Raw genomic sequence first — 19,125 nt, 5'->3', positions numbered from 1 at the left:
CAATATACTGCCTTGGCGGCTTCAGATAAAACGAGGAATTCAGCTTCGGTTGTGGAGGTTGTCACGGCTCGTTGCTTGTTCGCTTTCCATTCCACGGACCCGTTATAGAGCTTCATTAGGAACCCTGCAGAGCTCCGGCGGTCTGGCCGATCTCCGAAAGCTGCATCTGAAGCGATGATTGCGACCTCTTGATCGTCTGTTTCGGCAGAGTATTCGATTGCATGAAACCGTGTGACGTAGAGATAAGCGATAATTCGATCTGCAGCGCGAATATGATCTGCTGACGGGTTATTGAGCGCTTCAGATAAGCGGCTCACCATGTGTGCAATATCAGGTCGTGTGATCATTGCGGGGTACTGGCTTGACCCTATCTTTATCGAGTATTCCTTGATCTTTGCCTCTGTTGCCTGGCCTTCGTAGGGATCGAGGTTAAGCGAGGTTGAATGCAGTATATTCGGCCATTTTGTGAGATCATTCAAATGGAATTTCACGGCGATATTCTCGAGATATGCATCTTGGCAAAGCCAGAGCTTCTTGCGAGCTCTATCTCGAATGATCCTGACTCCGAGAAACCAGCCCACTTCTCCCATGTCACGCAGCTCGTATTCCTCCGCGAGGGCTTCCTTGAATCGTCTTGCGGCTTCTCGGGCTTCGGCGGTAGGTAGATTGATAATGATAATATCGTCAACGTAGACTAATACGATCATATATCGATTCACGAAGAGGCACTGCTCTTCAGGTACGGGATGGAGGCCAAACTTGAGCAGTGTAGTGGAGAGGGCTTGCTGCCAAAGGCGTGGCGATTTCCGCAATTCATATAGCGCTTTCCTAAACTTCCATATCTTTCTCTTTGTATGGAATCCCTCTGGCGATCTTGTGTATACGGCTTCTTCGAGCAGGGCGTTTAGGAAGGTGTTCACGGCGTCTTTCTGGTCCGTATCGAGGTCAAAGGCAGCTACCAATGCCATGGTGGCTCGAAACACTCTCGCAGATGCTGTTACCGCGAAATTATTAATAATAGTATCCTTTTCAAGGTCTCCTCTTACACAGATCCGTCCTTTCGCTTTTATGAAATTGCCATTTTCATCGAATTTGTATGTAAATACCCATTTCAACGGAAGAACCTGTGAATCGCGAGCTTCCTCTTGATCAACGAGGGTGAAACAGTCTTTTGCCTTGAGATTTCCTACTTCGATCTGCGCAGCATGCAAGAATTCGTTCTTAAGCGGGTGTTGCAGTATTTCTGCATAGGAATTTGGTGGAGGGGGAAGCTCGTTGCGGTGCCAGTGTCTTCTCTCTCTTTCTGCGAGCTCTATAGCCATTGAGAAAGCCTTTTGAGCGATATAGAGATCGGGAATATAGAAATCGGTAATCGCGTTGCTGTAGTAGAAGTCTGGATCCTTTCGAATAGGCCTTGGTCTTCGCTTTGTATGCAGTATATTCTCTTCCCGAGTTCCGTCATCGGTAAGACCTCTTCCTTTACGTCTTCCACCCCCTGATCTCGATGAGTTGTGTGAATCGTGATCACTCTCTGACTCGTGGAGTTGAGCGGATGATGCAGGTGAAGCTCATAAGCTCTCTGCTTCAAGTATCGAGCTCTGCAGCGAATCCTGCAAGAATCCGGACGGTGATTTGTCTCGTGGAGGGGCCACTGAGCGTTGCGGCGTTTGATTCAGCCTTTCGGGTGTAGGATCTTCCGGGAATCTTCCAGGAATTGCTTCAGTGCGGCCACGGCTTGAATCGATTTCTTCGTGAGCTTCAGTATGTGGCTCAGGTGTTGATTCAGGTGTTGGTAGAGCGCTCGGTTGCACGGGGTTACCGTGACAAGAGGTCTGATCTACCCTCTGGCTTTCCTGACTTCTATCGATTTCACCGGTTTGAGCTTCTTCTGATTCCTGATTCTCTGCAGCTTGTGGAGGTTCTCCTATTTCAATGTGATTAGTCTCTTCGTCGAGGAAGATCCCTTCGCCTTTCGGTAAGTCCAGCACCTCTGTGGGTGGCTCTGGAGATGCCTCGCTAAGCAGGTCTTCAGGTCTTCAAGAAACGGTTGTGTGGGATCATAGGATCGTGTCTCGTCAAATACGACATCTCTCGCTTCCTCAACACGTTGTCTTTTCAGGTTCCATATATGCCAGATATTCGAGACCACAAAGCCAAGGAGGATGCCTCTATACGCGCGGGGGGCCATTTTATCGCTTAGCGGTTGGTCCTGTCTCGTATATGCAACACAGCCGATTACACGGAACGCTGAGATGTCTGGCTTTTCGCCTGTAATCATCTCATATGGCGTTTTCCAATTCAAAGCTTCAGTAGAGGTGCGATTAGCGATATTCGCTACTCCTCCCATGACCCATGGCCAGAGATCTCGAGGCAACTTAGCCTCAATCATCACCTTCCTTCCTTTGAGTATGAGAATAGCTCCTGCACGTTCTGCAGCGTCATTTTGCTCAGGCGTATCAACCACGGAGTATTCGTGAATGATTCCTTCAAGCTCTTCTTCATGCTTGACCGCATTACCAAGGGTTTGTTCGCGATCGCTTTTAAAGAAGATGATCTTCGTTTTAACGAGACGTTGCATCTGTCGAATGAAGGTATTAAAGGCTCCTACGCAGCCGTTTTTCAAGCGGTGGGTGTAGACGTTGTGGAAGCGTGAATTCTCGTCATAAAAATGTGAAATCCACTGATCACCATTCAATGCAGGCTTCATTTGTATGAGATCAAAGTGTACGCGTTGAAGCGGCACTTTGGCTGTCATCATGGGCCGCCTCGAGATCTGTCTCGGAACCTCGGACATCTTGCATATCTCGCATTTCGGATCATCGTGTTGTTTTGCTCGAAAATGGTCAATTTGGACACCTTGAGCGGCTTCAGATAAGTGACGAAGCGCATCCCAATTCAGATGAGTCATGCGGCGGTGCCACAAGTCGATGTTTCCCTTCAGAACGTGAGCTCTTGCTGATCTGCGTGGATCGCGATCTGGTTTGATCATCGCGAAGCCGTAGTGAGTGCTTTTCTTCTTCTCAATAATCCACAATCCTGATGAGTGCTCCTCTACTCGGAATACAATTCTGCCGTTTCGTGAGATCGTGTTGCGGGCCATATTGAAGTCGTAGTCGGCTTGCTTAAGCTTCTGCGCGCTTAGGATGTTTGTATGGAGGCCTGGAACGAAGGCGACGTTGGTAAGGATGATTTCTTTATCCCCTTTCTCTCTTCCGCAATTTGGCCGTATCCTGACTTTTCCGAATCCTTGGATCTCGATAGTTGAATCCCCAGCGTGAAGTTGTCCTCTGCTTGATTGATTAAGCTCTTCGAATCTCGATATCTCGTTGCATACATGCGTACAAGAACCGGTGTCAATAATGAAGCAGTTTTTAAGCGGGATGTCTAGCGAGGCACTGAATGAAAGGGCCATGACGTGATATTCTTGAGGTCTTTTATCGCCTTGCTTCCAGTTCTTTTCAATGATCGATCTGACCATTTGGGCTTGTGTTGATGATCCTGCGGCAAAGTCCTTGATCTTTTTCATTGCTCTGCTATTCGGCTTCCAATTCGGTGGCCGTAGAACGGGATGAAGCTGCCAACATTTATCCATACGATGCCTTAGTCCGCATACGCAGTAGGGAGATGATCCTTCCCCTTTCTTCCCTGCATCTTGAGGCTTTTCGGCGTCTGCTGGTTTATCGCTTTGACCGTTAAACGTGGCGAAATTATGCGCTACTGCTGAATCGTCATCTCGGCCGCTGTTAGCAAAATAAGTGCGGAAATTGCTCAGCAAGTTGCGGTAAGTGGTGTTGCGAATATTGGAGTAGTGCAATCTTGAATATAGAGGATCCACGGCTTCAATCGATCGAAGGAAGTCCTTCTGTACGTGCTTATCTTGGCTCTCGCTCATATTGAGCCGTTTGATCGCGAGGTAAGCGTGGTCAAAATCCTCAATCCATGCGTTGATCTTGCCTTTCCGTGGAGATCTCTTAATGACTGCTTTATACTGCCTCAGGGCCTTCTCTTCCATCTCGTCCTCCGTCGGCTCGTATTGCTCCTTCAGCACCTTCAGTATCTCGAATCGTCGCTTTTCCTCGATCAGGGGTTGTACGTGAATCGCGATAGAGCTCTTGATTGCCTCCTCCACCTTCGCAATATTATTTCGAGTATCCTTATAATCTTGAAGATCGAGTTGGTGTGCGCGGAAGTTGGTTTCCGTGAGTTCTGCGGGCCTCATTGGCTTCACGGGGGCTCCAGGGCGTTGTGGAGAGTCTTCTGGATTGAAGTGATCCCATACATCTAGCCGTTCGGCATATTCTTTGATGTTGAGGATCCAATTACGCCAATCATCTTGGCTCTTCAAGATGATTTTAACCTTCGTGGCGATCTCTGAATCGAATGAGGAGGTCATATTGGCTTCAGCAGCGGGTCAGCTTTCCTGAATCGCTTCCTTTTGCAGGATCCCGTTGGGGTGCCGTTTTTGTGTTTTGCTCGGAGCGGGGAGCTTGTATAGCTTCAATAATTGATTAAAGCGGTATGTATGTCCTCTAGAGCGGAACCGGGCTCATAACTGTGGCAGAAATGGTCTTGGCAAAGAGCTGATTAATACGCCGAGCTTATATGATCATATGAAACGATTGAAGGTCTTGATTCATTCTAATCTACTGCAAAAAGAAGCCATATTTATGCAATTTCAGGGGCTTCAGATATGCAATAAAAGAGCTTGATCATACGATTCAAGCTCTATAATCGTACGATCAATATTGATCGATTGCTTAATCGGTTAAGCAAGGTGATGAAGTAATTGCTTAGTCAGTTCCGCGGCCACAACTACATTGGGACCGGCAGAGACCAGCAACCGAAAGACAGCAGTCCAATCTATGTACACCTCTGGCCGAAGATAGTTCGAGAATGAAGAAAATTTGATAATAATCATCTGAGTCGCTCAAAAATTGAATCATATTGAATCCATGCCTCTTTCTGTTATAAGATTATCTTTTTTATCACCTCCTAACGTCCAAGTAATCGAAGCGAGTAAAAAAAGTATACTTATGGATATCCATAATGTTTCCTCCAATATATTTCTGGCATGACAAGTTTTTGGATGCTTAGTATCTTTCTAAGGAGAACGCAGCTTTTTCAATGGCTATTATGTTTGAAGTTTCTCGAAGCTTTTGAAAGAGAATTGGGTTCCGCAAGCCCGCAAATTTATAGGATCAGATAACCTGACGTTTTATGAGAGCTGCTAATTCGAAATTTTATAGAACCTGCACTGTAAACAATGTGTTCCTCCGCATTCAGGACTGCAGCTTCATTCTTTGACTGAATGTGGGGGGAATTGGGTGTTGGGTTGATTTGCTTGTCTATCTAGCTCTATAGTACCTGATGCGACGAGATATTGAGAATTCAGAGTGCCTGTGCCGCGGAAACCTGCAAAATAATAACGTAAGCTTGAATATTATGCTCAGAGTTATAATAGAATAGGTTTCATAAGGTGTCTAGGCCTAGTTGTTGACTCCTGTACGAATATTTACATCATAATCCCTATATGGTGCGAACTCTGTCCTGACACCTAAGAAAGCCCCATTGGAGCAATAGCCAGTCTATATGCAAGCTCCAACAGCCTTAACTGTATTCTAACAGCCAATTCAAGACCCTACTTACATGACGATCAAGTACAGAAATGTCCCAAATTCTTCGTCCCTTGCCCAAGTTAGTGTCTCAGTTCGTCTCCATATCAAGCACAGTGGAGCCAGGGATCGCCACCAGAAATATGGGTACTTTTCGGAGAACAAACCAAACGGAAGATAGCACGGCTGCAGGACGCACGCTTAACCGTTCTTTGCCTCGTGCCAGAATTAATGTATTATTAAGTCTTGCCGAACGTTACCTGCCATTATGCAAAATCACCTCGGTTAACGGTTGACCGAGGGGCAAATCAGAGAGGTGCAGCAATGGCCCTTTCCTGCTAATTATTCACGTAAATTAGGTATTCACTAAGGTCAATGCACTATCCCTGTTTAACTGGGTATATTATTGCATTAATAGTACACATATTTCCTTCACTATAGAGAATCTTCGACGAGGATTCGGCATAACCGCAACTGTAATCATTATAGGAATGCCGAATGCCGAGCGATGATGGAAGCTTTCCCCGCACTGTCCCCATACTGGTCTTCTTCTTAGTTCTGACTGTGCCACATAATTAAGATTCCCTTCCTCCGACCCCAATTTTCCTCTCCCCTATTTATTCTCCGCATCATCCTCTCCCCCTTGCATGCCTCGATTTACATTCTCCTGGTCCTCTGTATCCTGATTACATTAATACAATTAGGGCTTTGATTCAAGAAGTCGGGAACTAGCACCACGCGACAGACATCATGGTTTTCACTCCTGCCAGCTGGGCGGGCGATCTGCCCCCAATTCCTGATAACATCCCGATCAGCGAGTTCATGCTCACGGACCTGCATGGGCGCAACCCACTTGGGTATTCGAGGGATCCTTTCACCTGCGGATTTTCCGGAAAGTCGTATTCTTCTTTGGAGGTGGTAGACCGGGTGGACTATCTGTCGCGAGCGCTTGCGAAGGAATTCGGCTGGGCTCCCAACCAAGGCACGGAATGGGACAAGACCGTGGGGATCTTCAGTTTGAACACCGTACAGTACCCCGTTTCATACTCAAGCACGCAGGCCGTTTGCTAATCTCATTTTTTCGCCGATCAGATCGATACGCTCCCCTTGTGCTGGGCCACCCATCAGCTGGGTGGAATCGTGTCGCCTGCCAATGCTGCTTACTCGGCTGCTGAACTTAAACATCAATTGTTGGACTCGCAGGCAAAGGCCCTGTTCACATGTCTTCCCTTGCTCTCTACCGCGCTCGAGGCGGCCTCCTTGGCTGGATTCCCCAAAAACCGCATCTATTTGATCGATCTCCCTAGCCAACTCACCGGCGGCGCGAAGGCTCCAGCCGAGTACAAGTCTCTGGAGCAATTTCTCGAGGCTGGGAAATCGCTTCCCAAGTTGGAGAAACTCAACTGGTCGGCCGGCGAAGGCGCTCGACGAACCGCATTCTTGTGCTACTCCAGCGGAACATCCGGCTTGCCGGTAAGTAATCGACACATTAAAGAAGAAACAAAAATAAATGGAAATCAAACTCGCTGACCGAATTCTCTCCTCAGAAAGGTGTAATGATTTCTCATCGCAATGTCATCGCAAACGTTTTGCAAATTACCGCTTCCGAAAAGAAGTACCGTGCATCTCTCACTCCTCCCGGAAGTCAGACCCAACATACCGAGGTCGCATTGGGTCTGCTCCCTCAGAGCCACATCTACTCTCTGGTAGTCATCTGTCACTCGGCTCCCTACCGAGGTGATCAGGTTATTGTGTTGCCCAAGTTCGAGTTGAAGTCGTACCTGGCTGCCATTGAGAAGTTCAAGATTTCTGTGCTGTTGCTGGTTCGTGATGCACTTAATGTGTAATGAGGATGTCATGCTAATGAATCTATCAGGTCCCGCCAATCATCATCACTATGCTCCGAAACCCGGACGAGTGCTTGAAACGCAATTTGAGCTCGGTGACTTCGTTATTCACCGGAGCAGCACCTTTAGGAATGGAGACGGCGGCCGACTTTCAGAAGGTCTATCCCAATGTCATCATCCGCCAAGGATACGGTAAGCTTCCTGCGCTCTTCTGACCTTGAACAATTTGGATGGATACTAATTCCATGTGAAGGTCTCACCGAAACCTCAACCGTTGTCTGCTCGACATACCCAGATGATGTCTACCTGGGTTCCTCTGGCAGCTTGATCCCCGGAGCCGAAGTGCGTATTGTGACTCCCGAGAACGAGGAGATCACTGCCTACGACACTCCAGGTGAACTGTTAGTGCGCAGCCCCAGTGTCGTCCTTGGTTATCTCAACAACGAAAAGGCGAACAAGGAAACCTTTGAGGATGGTTGGATGCGCACGGGTGACGAGGCCGTCGTCCGTCTGAGCCCCAATGGCAAAGAGCACATCTTCATTGTTGACCGGATCAAGGAGCTCATCAAGGTCAAGGTATGTATTTCGTCTACCAAGCAACGCGTTCCACACCGGCTAACCAGGAAACTGTAGGGATTGCAAGTTGCCCCAGCCGAACTCGAGGCCCACCTTCTCACTCACCCTGCCGTCGCCGACTGTGCTGTTATTGCCATTCCCGATGAAGCCGCCGGAGAAGTCCCCAAGGCTATCGTGGCCAAATCGCCCTCCGCTGGTGCAGATGACGAGGCAACTGCCAAGTCTATCATCAAGTTTGTGGAGGAACACAAGGCCCGCCACAAGTGGCTCAAGGGCGGCGTTCGCTTCGTCGAGGTCGTTCCCAAGAGTCCCAGTGGTAAGATTCTCCGTCGCCTGCTCCGCGACCAAGAGAAGGAGGCTCGCCGCAAGGCTGGTTCCAAGCTGTAAATGTGGATGTATGGCATTGGAGGAATTGTGATGCCCGAGATTGATTTTTGTTTCTGTTCAGCGTGTAAATTTGATGGACATGATTTGATTTCATGAAGTGTGTGTTTATGAGGTACATAGGGATTGTTTAGATACTAGAATAGACTGAATTGTTTCTAGTTCAAAGGAGCTGCATGCAGAATCCCTACACTGTAGCTGCACTGTAGGCAAGACTGCGACCGGTCGCTGTTTGCACTGTTTGATCTTCGCGCGGGGAGAAAATCGAATTTCTAAGCGGAGGGGTCCTCCAGAAAAAAAGTATCGGAGGAGATTCTTGCTCAGCAAAACTCCATTCTGCAGCTTTACATTCTAGGCGCTGCTAGAATTTTCTCGTGTGAAATCCTTGGGCGATTCAAAAGTGCTCAAACCCTACTTCCAACCTACCACTTATCCTAGTAGCTGTGCTACATCATCTCATTCTATATTTTCCGCCTACCCCTCCGACCATCCCTCAGCGGTTCACTACCAACATCATGTCCTCGCAAGACCCTCATCGCGAGCACGAAGATGCTTTCGTCGATGCCGATGAAGCCGACGAAATCGTCAACCGCGATGAAGACCACCCAATGGACTCTGATCCCGAGGATGAAGACCAGTTGATGCAGGAGATCATTCTCCAGAACGATTCCGTCGCCCATTTCGATCACCACCAGGACTCAGTCTTCTGCATTGCTCAGCACCCTGTTCACAACTCGATTGTCATTACGGGCTCTGGCGACGACACCGCTTACCTTCTCGACTCGACACCCCAGACCGAGCGTCCCGTCCTCCCTCAGAGTTACGAGTCCAACCCGCAGCCCAAGAAGGAGCGCGAGTCTCTGCAGCCCATCCTCAAGCTTGACGGTCATACAGACACCGTTAACGCGGTCGCCTTCACTGAACCAAAGGGAGAATATGTTGTCACGGCTGGTCTGGATGGTAAACTGCGGGCTTGGCGCGACACTACTCCCCAGCTGACCGGGCTGTCGTGGGGATTTGTCGCGGAGTCTCAAGAAGTGGAAGAGATCAACTGGGTCGCTGTTTGCCCGTGTGAGAACGGCGACGAAGAGAAGCGCAACGTGATTGCCCTCGGTGCCAACGACGGCAGTGCCTGGGTTCTCCGCATCGACCACAACGATGCCGCGCAGCCCATTTCCATCTTGCAGACTTTCTTCCAACACACCGGTTCCTGTACCGCTGGTGCTTGGACTCCCGACGGAAACCTCCTCGCCACTGTCTCCGAGGACGGAAGCTTCTACGTGTACGATGTCTTCGGTGCTGCCGCCGCCGCGGGTGTCTCCTACTCTCCCGGAACGAGCGCCATCATCGGACTGACTGCCGAGGACCAGCGTTTCGCTGTTGAGGGCGGCCTGTACTCGGTCGCCATCTCCCCCGGCGGTGGTATTGCCGCCGTTGGTGGCGCGGAAGGCAACATCAAGGTGGTTGGTCTGCCGCGACTCACAGCTCCGGGAGGCAACACGTCGTCGAAGGCCAAGGGCAAGCCCTCGGTGCAGCCAGCCTCTGGCGCGTCTGCTGCAGGCACCCTTATTGCATCCCTTCAGGCCCAATCCGACGGCGTCGAGACCCTGTCCTTCTCCGCCCCGCCCCTGACTCTTCTTGCGGCTGGCTCGGTCGACGGCTCGATTGCTCTGTTCGACGCCGCCCACCGCTTCGCCCTCCGTCGTCACATCAGAGACGCGCACGAGGGTGCCGTGGTCAAGGTGGAATTCCTACACAAGCGCTCCGCAACCTCCATCTCTCGCCCGACGGCACCTGCTGCTGCGAACCAGGGCCGGCCTTGGCTTCTCACTTCCGTCGGTATGGACGGCGTCGTGCGACGCTGGGACGGTCGGGGTGGAACGGCGGCCACAGCACATGGTTTGCTGACTGAGTGGAAGGGTCACTTGGGTCTTACCGAGAACGACGAGGGAGAGCAATCGGGAGGTATCATGGCCTTTGTCCAGGGACTCGATGGAAAGCGCGTTGTCACTGCGGGTGATGACGGCATCAGCTTGGTGTTCGAGGAATAATTTAATCGCTATTGGATAGGTATATTTATCATTTCAACGAGTACATAGACGCGCATGACAAAACGAAGACCCAAAATTCCAAATTTACGAATTGATTGAACTTAATGATGGCAGATTTCCACTGTAATAGACTGCTATTGTGACAACGTAGAATGCAGTTCGGTACCTGATATATTTACGATTCGTATTTATTGAAAGTACAAGACAACGCATTTTAATATAACAACAAATAGATACTATGTACATCCAGCAAAAGCAAACAACCCAAGCGCCATTGTCGAGCTTGGCTCATTTCGACCATAACAACCAGACCCGACCGTCATGTATTCAGCGAGAGACCAGAGATCTCCCCAGTCTTCCGATCATAAATAACACAACCACTTCACGGAGAATGCCACCAACGTCCATCGAACCAGCCTAGGCAACTCGACTTCCGTTTTCTGCATGTCCCGATACATCAATTCAAGCCGCGGGGTGTTATGCGTCATGTCCCTGGGATCAGACTGGCCGATTGATTTTCTCAATGACATCCTATTCCATGACCTCCGTTCTTCGAATTCGATGGGTGGAATCGCTTAGTGGTGGCCGTCGCCGTGGTGGTGGTCGTCCTTCAGGAAGAAGTGCTCGTACGTGCAGTAGCCGGCGAACGCAACGGTCGCGATGCCCAAGCCCGGGAAGAGACGCTTGAAGCGGTTGATTCGGCTGAAGGGGCCGGTGTAGCGCCAGGCCTCACTGGGCATTGTTAGTATTAAATCTCAGATAAGCGGAGAGAGGGAGGGAATCGTACTATCGGGCCCAGGGGTCTCGCTTGGCGTAGACCGACTTAGGCGAGGCCGCGGCCTTGAATTCCTTGATGTCGAATCCGGTGGGGTTCTGGACGGCCATGGTGGATGGGTAGACGGAGGACGGGCGAAAGAGGGAGGGAGAAAAGGATGAGAAGAGATAATTTAGCGAATTGACACCCGAGTCCGCAAGGTCCGAGTGAACAATGGTGGTCGAGGGGGATAAAACAGCGAGTCCAGGGCGGAAGGGGAGGGAGAGAGCGAGCGAAGTTGAAGCTGTACAGGACCGAAGATGTGGTGCTTGGCGGCGCTAAACCGCATACGGCCGTGCTCGAAGCAAGCTGTCCGCCTCTTTTGCGCCGCCGAGCGAAACCCTCCGTCTCCCTCCTCCCTCTCTCTCTCCCCCTCGCTCCCAGCGGCCAGCGCGGAAAAAGAACCGAACCTCGAAACCACTACCACCCTTAAAATTTCCTACTTGCACCGTGGGAATCCTCAGATGCATGACCTCCACACGGCGCTGACATACACACCATGCCACCTCCTGTCGGCAGATACGGGCCTACTGGCCTGAGCGCTCCCTATACACACCTGCAACAGGCCCACCTCCAGCAGCAACAGCAACAGCAGCAGCAACAACCCCAACATCACCCGGTCCACGCCCAGTCGGCTAATACGGCTCTCCCGCCTCCCTCTCTCGGTGGCCATCCTGGCTTCGCGGCCGGAAACCCGAACACCAACATCAACCCGTTCACGCTATCTGGAACTGGAATCGCCAGCGGCATGTCGGTCGGTGGGTTTGGCGCCGACGGCGGCGGCACCGGGCTTGCCAGCCATGCGGCTCAGATGGGTTTCGCGAGAGGGGCACAGATGCAACAACAACAATTACACCAGGCCCACGATGGCCGATTGGCACTCGAGACGAAAGCAGGTGGGGTCAAGACGCGGATACGTGACGTATGGAAACACAACCTACCACAGGAAATGGCGATATTAAGACAACTGGTGGAGAAGTACCCTTATATCAGCATGGTAAGACCATCTCTGTCCGACCGTCTAGTGGCCTTGCAGATCCAGTGCTGTTCGAAATGCTTGGGCTGCCGTTCTTCTGTTCGGATCGAGGTAATATTAACTTAAGCTTGCTTTTTTCTTCCCCAGGACACCGAATTCCCCGGTATTGTTGCACGCCCTATCGGTTCATTTACGAACAAAGCCGACTACCACTACCAAACCCTCCGGTGTAACGTCGATCTCCTGAAGATGATCCAGCTCGGTATCACCCTGTTCTCGCCAGAAGGCGAGGTTCCGCCGCCTAATGCGACCGATGCAAATGGCCAGCCCATGGGCAATGGCCTCGTCCCGGCCCCTTGCACCTGGCAGTTCAACTTCCGCTTCTCGCTGGAAGATGATATGTATGCTCAGGAGTCGACGGCGATGCTCGCTAAAGCCGGCATCGATTTCACGATGCATGATAAGAACGGCATCGACCCGCACGATTTTGGCGCCCTCTTGATCAGCTCGGGTCTCGTCTTGTTGGATGACGTACACTGGGTTTCGTTCCACTCCGGCTACGACTTTGGCTACTTGATGAAGATCATGCTTTGCACGTCACTCCCCGAGAATGAGGAGCAGTTCCACACGCTCCTCAATATCTTCTTCCCGTCGCTATATGATATCAAATACTTGATGAAACATGCTGGCCGCAACCAGGCAGTCAACGACACCCCTCTGACACCCGCAGCTGCTCAGATTTTGGCCAATCTGGGTCAAAAATCAGGCCTTCAAGACATTGCCGACGAGCTTGGCGTCAAGCGGGTCGGTATTGCCCACCAGGCAGGTTCAGACTCCCTCGTCACTGGAGAGATCTACTGGAAGATGCGACAGCTTGTCTTTAATGGCACTATCGATAAGTCCAAGTACTCCGGTCAGATTTGGGGTTTGAACGGTCAAATGCCAGGCCCGTATCAAATCCATCCTCATCAGACCCCCAACCTCAACGGGGCCACCATCTATTCTAGCACGGGTACCCCAAGCACACCCAATGCTGCTCAATCGGTCGGCAACCAGACCCCTCAGCACCACGGCTTAGGCACTCTAACTCCTGGAGCTGTCGGCGGAGTACTCGGACAGTTTGCCCTCGGAAAGTCATGAACTTGGGTCTTACGAAAGCTTTCTTCCGTTTCTCAAAGGGTGTTTAGATTGGTTCGGCGGAGTCATTTTACTGCATCTTTTCTGCTTTTGCTCGACCTTTGTTCCGTTTATGCTCGATTTTGTATAGGCTCCCTGCTTCCTTGAAATCTCAAGAGCAGGCAGCCGCGAGGAGAACAGGCTTGTCGTATAGCTGTTCGCAATGTTTGCTCTCTTCCTTTTGTTTTGTTTCTTTCTTGTTCTTGCAGACCAGCGCTGGGTCTTTTTGTTTTCTATGTCGGGCCAAGGGATGAGGATTCGGTATGATGTGACGGATGTACATAGCATGTGGCACCATTGGGGTGTCTTGTTTTCTCCTTTGCTTTCTTGCAGCATTTCTTCCTAACTTCTTCACGTTATCTTCCGTTCTCAGTTCATCCATGGGGTTTTCATCGCCTGAGATCCTTCACATTTATTTTTGGAGGGGGGTGTTCGCGCGAGGTGTACGGTGTTTATTTATGGCTGGAATATGATTTTCAATTCTATTCAAGATCTCTTACGCTGCTTGGGGGTTTTTACGTATTAGATGCTGCTGTGGATTCAAAGAATATAGACACCTGCCTCAGGCATCCAAAGTACCACATCTTCAGTCATAGCTCCCTGTGCCGGCAGATTGACAACCACGATTGTATTACCCGAAACCTTGACCAACCCCGTCCGGTCCTCCCTCACGGAATAGTGCAGAAGCAGTGAAGAGGGCAGCCATATCCGATGCCACTCGATCCCCGTCCACCGATCAACCCGCAAGGGAGGTTCCGAATACCGCATTGGGCGCCAGCGTCACGGTCGATGGCGCTAGTCCCGAACAGGCAGGCGAATCCGGGCCTCTTATCGGCAGTATCGGACTCTCTATCGCTATCGGTTCGACGCATCAACAACCCTCCTTGCGCTGCCAGCAACGATGCGAGAGCTTAAAAGCCGGCCTAGCGCCTGCAGGACAGGGCAAATTATCTGTGTGACAAATTGCTCTTGTTGTGTTCTTTTCGCCTCTGTGTCACTGTTGCATCTCCTTCGACGGTGATTTACGCTCAAAGCTAAATCTACCGATCTTCCCGGCTTTATAAACGTCTTGCATTTCGGTTTTTGGGGTGTTGCTACGGTGAAATTGAATCGCAGATTGTCTGATCGTGATATCCTCGTTGCCTCATTATGGTCCTCGACCGTCTTCAGCAGTTGACCTTCCAGGTCAGCGCCACCGCGCCACCGCCTCATCCGTTGGATCCCTTGTCGACGGCGGAGATCGACACCGCTGTTTCTCTGATCCGCGAGGAACATGGCAAGGTCAACTTCAATGCCGTGACCTTGTACGAGCCGCGCAAGGCGGAGATGATGGCGTGGTTGGCGGATCCGCAGAAAGCTCCCCGTCCTGCCCGAGCTGCTGATATCGTTGCCATTGCCCCGGGAGGTAAGGTGTACGATGGAATTGTCAATCTGAATGAGAAGAAGATCGTGCAGTGGAAGCATACGCCTGGGGTGCAGCCTTTGATTACCATGGAGGATTTGCAGGAGGTGGAGCATATCGTGAGGAAGGACCCCAAGGTTATCGAGCAGTGTGGGATTGTTGGTATTCCGAAAGAGGATATGGATAAGGTGTATTGTGATCGTGAGTGTTTCGTCTTGCTGGTGGTTGAAATTGTCTTGATTTTGAAGCTAATGAGATACGTTAGCCTGGACGATTGGCTACGATGAGCGCTTCGGTACCGATGTTCGCTTGCAGCAGGCCCTCATGTACTACCGTCCTCATATCGACGACTCTCAGTACACCTATCCTTTGGATTTCTGCCCTATCTTTAACGCGGAAACGAAGGAGATCATTCACATCGATGTGCCGCCCGTGCGCAGGCCTCTCAGCAAGGCCCCTCCCAATAACTACCACCCTGCTGCAATCGAAGCGGAGGGAGGTTTCCGGACGGACTTGAAGCCCATTCACATCACGCAGCCCGAGGGTGTCTCCTTCACGGTCAAGGGACGGGAAATTGAATGGCAAAACTGGAACATTCACGTGGGCTTCAACTACCGGGAAGGCATCGTGCTGAACAACATTACCTTCAACGATAGGGGAAATGTACGACCTATCTTTTACCGTCTCTCCCTGGCGGAGATGGTGGTCCCATACGGAAACCCTGAGCATCCCCACCAGCGAAAGCATGCTTTTGACCTGGGTGAATATGGTGGTGGGTACATGACCAACAGCCTGTCTCTGGGCTGCGATTGCAAGGGCGCGATTCACTACATGGATGCAGCATTTGTCAACCGCGCAGGCGTTAGCACGATCGTGAAGAATGCCATCTGTATTCACGAAGAGGATAATGGCATCCTGTACAAGCACACGGATTTCCGTGACGAGTCCATGGTCGTTACTCGCGCTAGGAAATTGATCATTTCGCAGATCTTCACTGCCGCTAACTACGAGTACTGCGTGTACTGGATCTTCCATCAGGACGGAACCGTCCAGCTGGATATCAAGCTGACTGGTATTCTCAACACGTATGCCATGAACCCCGGCGAGGACACCCATGGCTGGGGCACCGAAGTCTACCCCGGGGTCAACGCCCACAACCACCAGCATTTGTTCTGCCTGCGAGTCGATCCCAATATCGACGGCCCCAACAACACAGTCTTCCAGGTGGATGCTGCTCGCGGTGATGGAGAGGTTGGAAGCGCCACGAACAAGTACGGCAATGCTTTCTATGCCAAAAAGACCAAATACAACACGCCGCTGGAAGCCATGTCGGACTACGACGGCAACACCGGCCGCACCTGGGAAATGGCTAATACCAGCAAACTGAACCCTTACAGCAAGAAGCCTGTCAGTTACAAGCTGGTCAGCCGTGAGGTGCCTCCGTTGCTTCCCAAAGAAGGCAGCCTGGTCTGGAAGCGGGCCGGCTTCGCTCGCCATGCTGTTCACGTCACCAAATGTAAGTACTCCTTTCCGTCTACAGAGCCAGTGAATACGTCTTTATTAACTTTCTGCCACAGATTCCGATGACCAGATACACCCTGCCGGCCGCCACGTTCCACAAACCTCGGGCGAGCCGTCTCAAGGCATTCCAGCCTGGATCGAAGCAGCCGGGCCCAACTGTTCCATTGACAATACCGATGTCGTGCTGTGGCACACCTTTGGTCTCACTCATTTCCCGTCCCCTGAGGATTTCCCTATTATGCCTGCCGAACCGATGACGTTGCTCCTTCGTCCGAGGAACTTCTTCACTCGGAACCCTGCTTTGGATGTTCCTCCTAGCTTTGCTCGAACTCCGTCTCAGATTGCGGCTGGTGGTGCGGCATGTGCGTGCAAGAAGAATGATGGGTCTAGCGTGCAGGTTTGAGCCTTCTTTCCTTGGTGATTTCATGAATCTTGATTTATGGTTTACGGCCTTCTTGTATATATATTTTGGAATTATCTTGCATTGGCTTGATGTCAGCATGAATCTAAATTATGGTATTATTATCACTCGACAGATATTCCCTTTATATTAGAGGCGGTCTAGATGCATGCACCGCCTTCTTCCCAGTGAAGCTCTAACCGTCGATCCGTGAATATAGCTGCCCCGGGCTATATCATCTCCGATGGCTGGATTCACCACGATCGCGCCAACAAGCAGTGACAGCGGTTGCCATTTTCATCGGGTATAAAATCCCCTCCTACCCCCCTTGCTTCATCTTTCTCTTCTTTCCTCCTATATCATCTCATCAGGAATCAGCCTTTCGCTTACTTGACAAAGCCTCTCGATTCCCCTTCATGTATGGATTTATCAGTGTCTAATTTACCACTCATCTCCCTTGCCGCTATGTATATGCTGCGCTTTCTACTATCCACTACATACCACATCTGAGCATTCCTGCGCATTTCACCCAGAATAGAAAGCCGTTGATTCAAGATGACAGATAAACAGTTGAATCCAGATCTTACTGTAAGAAGAAACACCTCCTACATGATAACAGAAACTAATATATATATAGTATTCAACGCGGGATTACTCAGTGCAAGCGGGTCAGTTCAAAGATATCATCTCTACACTCGCGCGAACCATCCGGCTCGCAGTGCATGCTCACCACCGCGATCGCCATAGCGATCTCGTGGTTCGTACTAGGTACGATGGATGCAATCTTTCCCGCAGCTGTATGGCATGGGCAAGCTGTTTTTTGGGCGGTATTGGGCAGAAATGCAATAGCTCTGCCTCTGTCTACCCTTCCTCGGCAATAATGGATGGTCCTTTACTGCGGAATTCGAAAAGGATTTTTCAACCGAAGCCAATAACTACGTAAAGTTGACCATGCCACTGTTGGCATTTACAGCGGGCTTCCAGAGACGCAGATCGCTTGTATTTCTTGACCATCCAAATGCAATTGCATGAATGGTATACGCACCACAATCGACTAGAGATCAGCAACCTTCACACATCTTCTCGAACTTCAGATAAACAGGAAGTCTTGTCAAAGATTGCGCGTGGCGTCAGCAGAAATCGCAGTTGCTGCCTCCAGGGTACCGAGGCTTTGTTGGCAGAGGTCCATTGAATCTTGACAAACCCACTATTGAACGGCAATATCGACATTGAGGATTGCGTGTTTCTTGTCCGACCACAAAAAACGAACTAATAACTTACCGTGACATTAGCGAAGAATATTCATCGTGGCTACGTCAAAGCTTCGTCTATCTACACCTGCCACTCCCCAAGACTGGTCCCCGAACACAGTTGCTGGAGCTGCCGTGCATCCAATCATCATACCCAGTGACGCGTGCGCTTCCGCATGAGCCAGAGCAGCTAGCTACACACATTTTTCGTGAGGAAGAGAACTCTGCTGTAGCTGGTCAGTCAGTTACACCCGCTCTTCTGAACAAGTCCTCTCCTGAAGTGCACATATCTCCAAAGGAGAGACTTCTGCTACTTCTGTACAACAGACGGAATAAAATTGAACAAATCTGGGAAAGTCAAGAGGCTCGTACACTGCTACTGTTGTAGGTAAGTGGTGGAGTCACTCGAATGCCGAACTGAACGCTATGAATCCCGTTGATAAAAGTAATGCCGGACACGTGGGCTGGAAAATGGAGACGGAGCTTGGTGCACAACTTTTGGGAAGCACACGGTGTACTGGGTGCGTGACCCATGATAGGGAATGTTGGATCTACTCTACAGCAGGCCGTGAACAAGTGTGTCATCCTGGAGATACCTGCGCATTGTGCCCTGTGAATCAGTATCCGGGCCAGCTTTTGCTGTCCCACCGCAGACACAAGCAAGGTAAAGCCCTAGTAGCCAACTTTCGCTATTAGGCGCTGCATCTCATAGTTTGCGATGCAGGGAAATTCTGATTACTCGCGCTGGTCGTCGCCTGCCTGTTGGTCAGGAGTGTGGAGCGTGCCGCGATTCGTCTGCTACGATGACGTTCGCTGTGTGCATCTCAGGGGGAACTTGGGCAGAAGCGCAATAACTGCCTCTACCATGGCCACGCAAGATATACAGTCCCCTTATTTTCCATTCTGGGCAGAACTGGACCCCTTCCGCGATGGTCGGGTCCCGTGCTTGAGGTGCGAACGACGGATTTATGGGCCTGTACCAAAAAAAAAATGTCTGCTGCCTCGTCCGCTTTGTCGGAGTTGACCGCGCCTTCGCCCCTCCCGGCTTTGTTTTGCCCTCCGCGGAGGAGGAGATGCCTCTCGCGTCCCGCCCCCCGCCGCTGCCGCTCCCTCGGG

General features: G+C 50.8%; 5 protein-coding genes across 5 annotated transcripts; 4 read left to right on the top strand and 1 right to left on the bottom strand.

The window, feature by feature from the left end:
* The first annotated feature begins 6,180 nt into the window (after positions 1–6,180).
* Positions 6,181–8,600, top strand: LDX57_008220 (acyl--CoA ligase). The gene is made up of 6 exons (XM_046089942.1): positions 6,181–6,638; positions 6,705–7,085; positions 7,160–7,435; positions 7,489–7,651; positions 7,713–8,035; positions 8,093–8,600. The coding sequence occupies exons 1-6, from the start codon at positions 6,363–6,365 to the stop codon at positions 8,420–8,422; spliced, it is 1,749 nt and encodes a 582-aa protein (XP_045945914.1). The 5' UTR covers positions 6,181–6,362; the 3' UTR covers positions 8,423–8,600.
* Positions 8,601–8,934: 334 nt separating this feature from the next.
* Positions 8,935–10,470, top strand: SQT1 (WD40 repeat domain-containing protein; the record flags this gene model as incomplete). Its single annotated transcript, XM_046089941.1, has 1 exon — positions 8,935–10,470. The coding sequence occupies one exon, from the start codon at positions 8,935–8,937 to the stop codon at positions 10,468–10,470; it is 1,536 nt and encodes a 511-aa protein (XP_045945913.1).
* A 575-nt stretch (positions 10,471–11,045) lies between these two features.
* On the bottom strand, positions 11,046–11,355 carry LDX57_008218 (NADH dehydrogenase [ubiquinone] 1 beta subcomplex subunit 3; the record flags this gene model as incomplete). Its single annotated transcript, XM_046089940.1, has 2 exons — positions 11,046–11,202; positions 11,258–11,355. 2 exons carry the CDS (start codon positions 11,353–11,355, stop codon positions 11,046–11,048), a joined length of 255 nt encoding a protein of 84 aa, XP_045945912.1.
* Positions 11,356–11,783: 428 nt separating this feature from the next.
* POP2 (CCR4-NOT core DEDD family RNase subunit POP2) lies at positions 11,784–14,120 on the top strand (the record flags this gene model as incomplete). Its single annotated transcript, XM_046089939.1, has 2 exons — positions 11,784–12,281; positions 12,408–14,120. 2 exons carry the CDS (start codon positions 11,784–11,786, stop codon positions 13,398–13,400), a joined length of 1,491 nt encoding a protein of 496 aa, XP_045945911.1. The 3' UTR covers positions 13,401–14,120.
* A 465-nt stretch (positions 14,121–14,585) lies between these two features.
* AMO1 (peroxisomal copper amine oxidase) lies at positions 14,586–16,762 on the top strand (the record flags this gene model as incomplete). The annotated part of the gene is made up of 3 exons (XM_046089938.1): positions 14,586–15,039; positions 15,104–16,354; positions 16,416–16,762. The coding sequence occupies 3 exons, from the start codon at positions 14,586–14,588 to the stop codon at positions 16,760–16,762; spliced, it is 2,052 nt and encodes a 683-aa protein (XP_045945910.1).
* Between the last annotated feature and the right edge of the window lie 2,363 nt (positions 16,763–19,125).

This window comes from Aspergillus melleus, assembly GCF_016097325.1.
Source record: "Aspergillus melleus strain CBS 546.65 chromosome Unknown contig4, whole genome shotgun sequence".
Classification (NCBI taxonomy): domain Eukaryota; kingdom Fungi; phylum Ascomycota; class Eurotiomycetes; order Eurotiales; family Aspergillaceae; genus Aspergillus; species Aspergillus melleus.
This window is presented reverse-complemented; position numbering and strand designations above follow the sequence as displayed.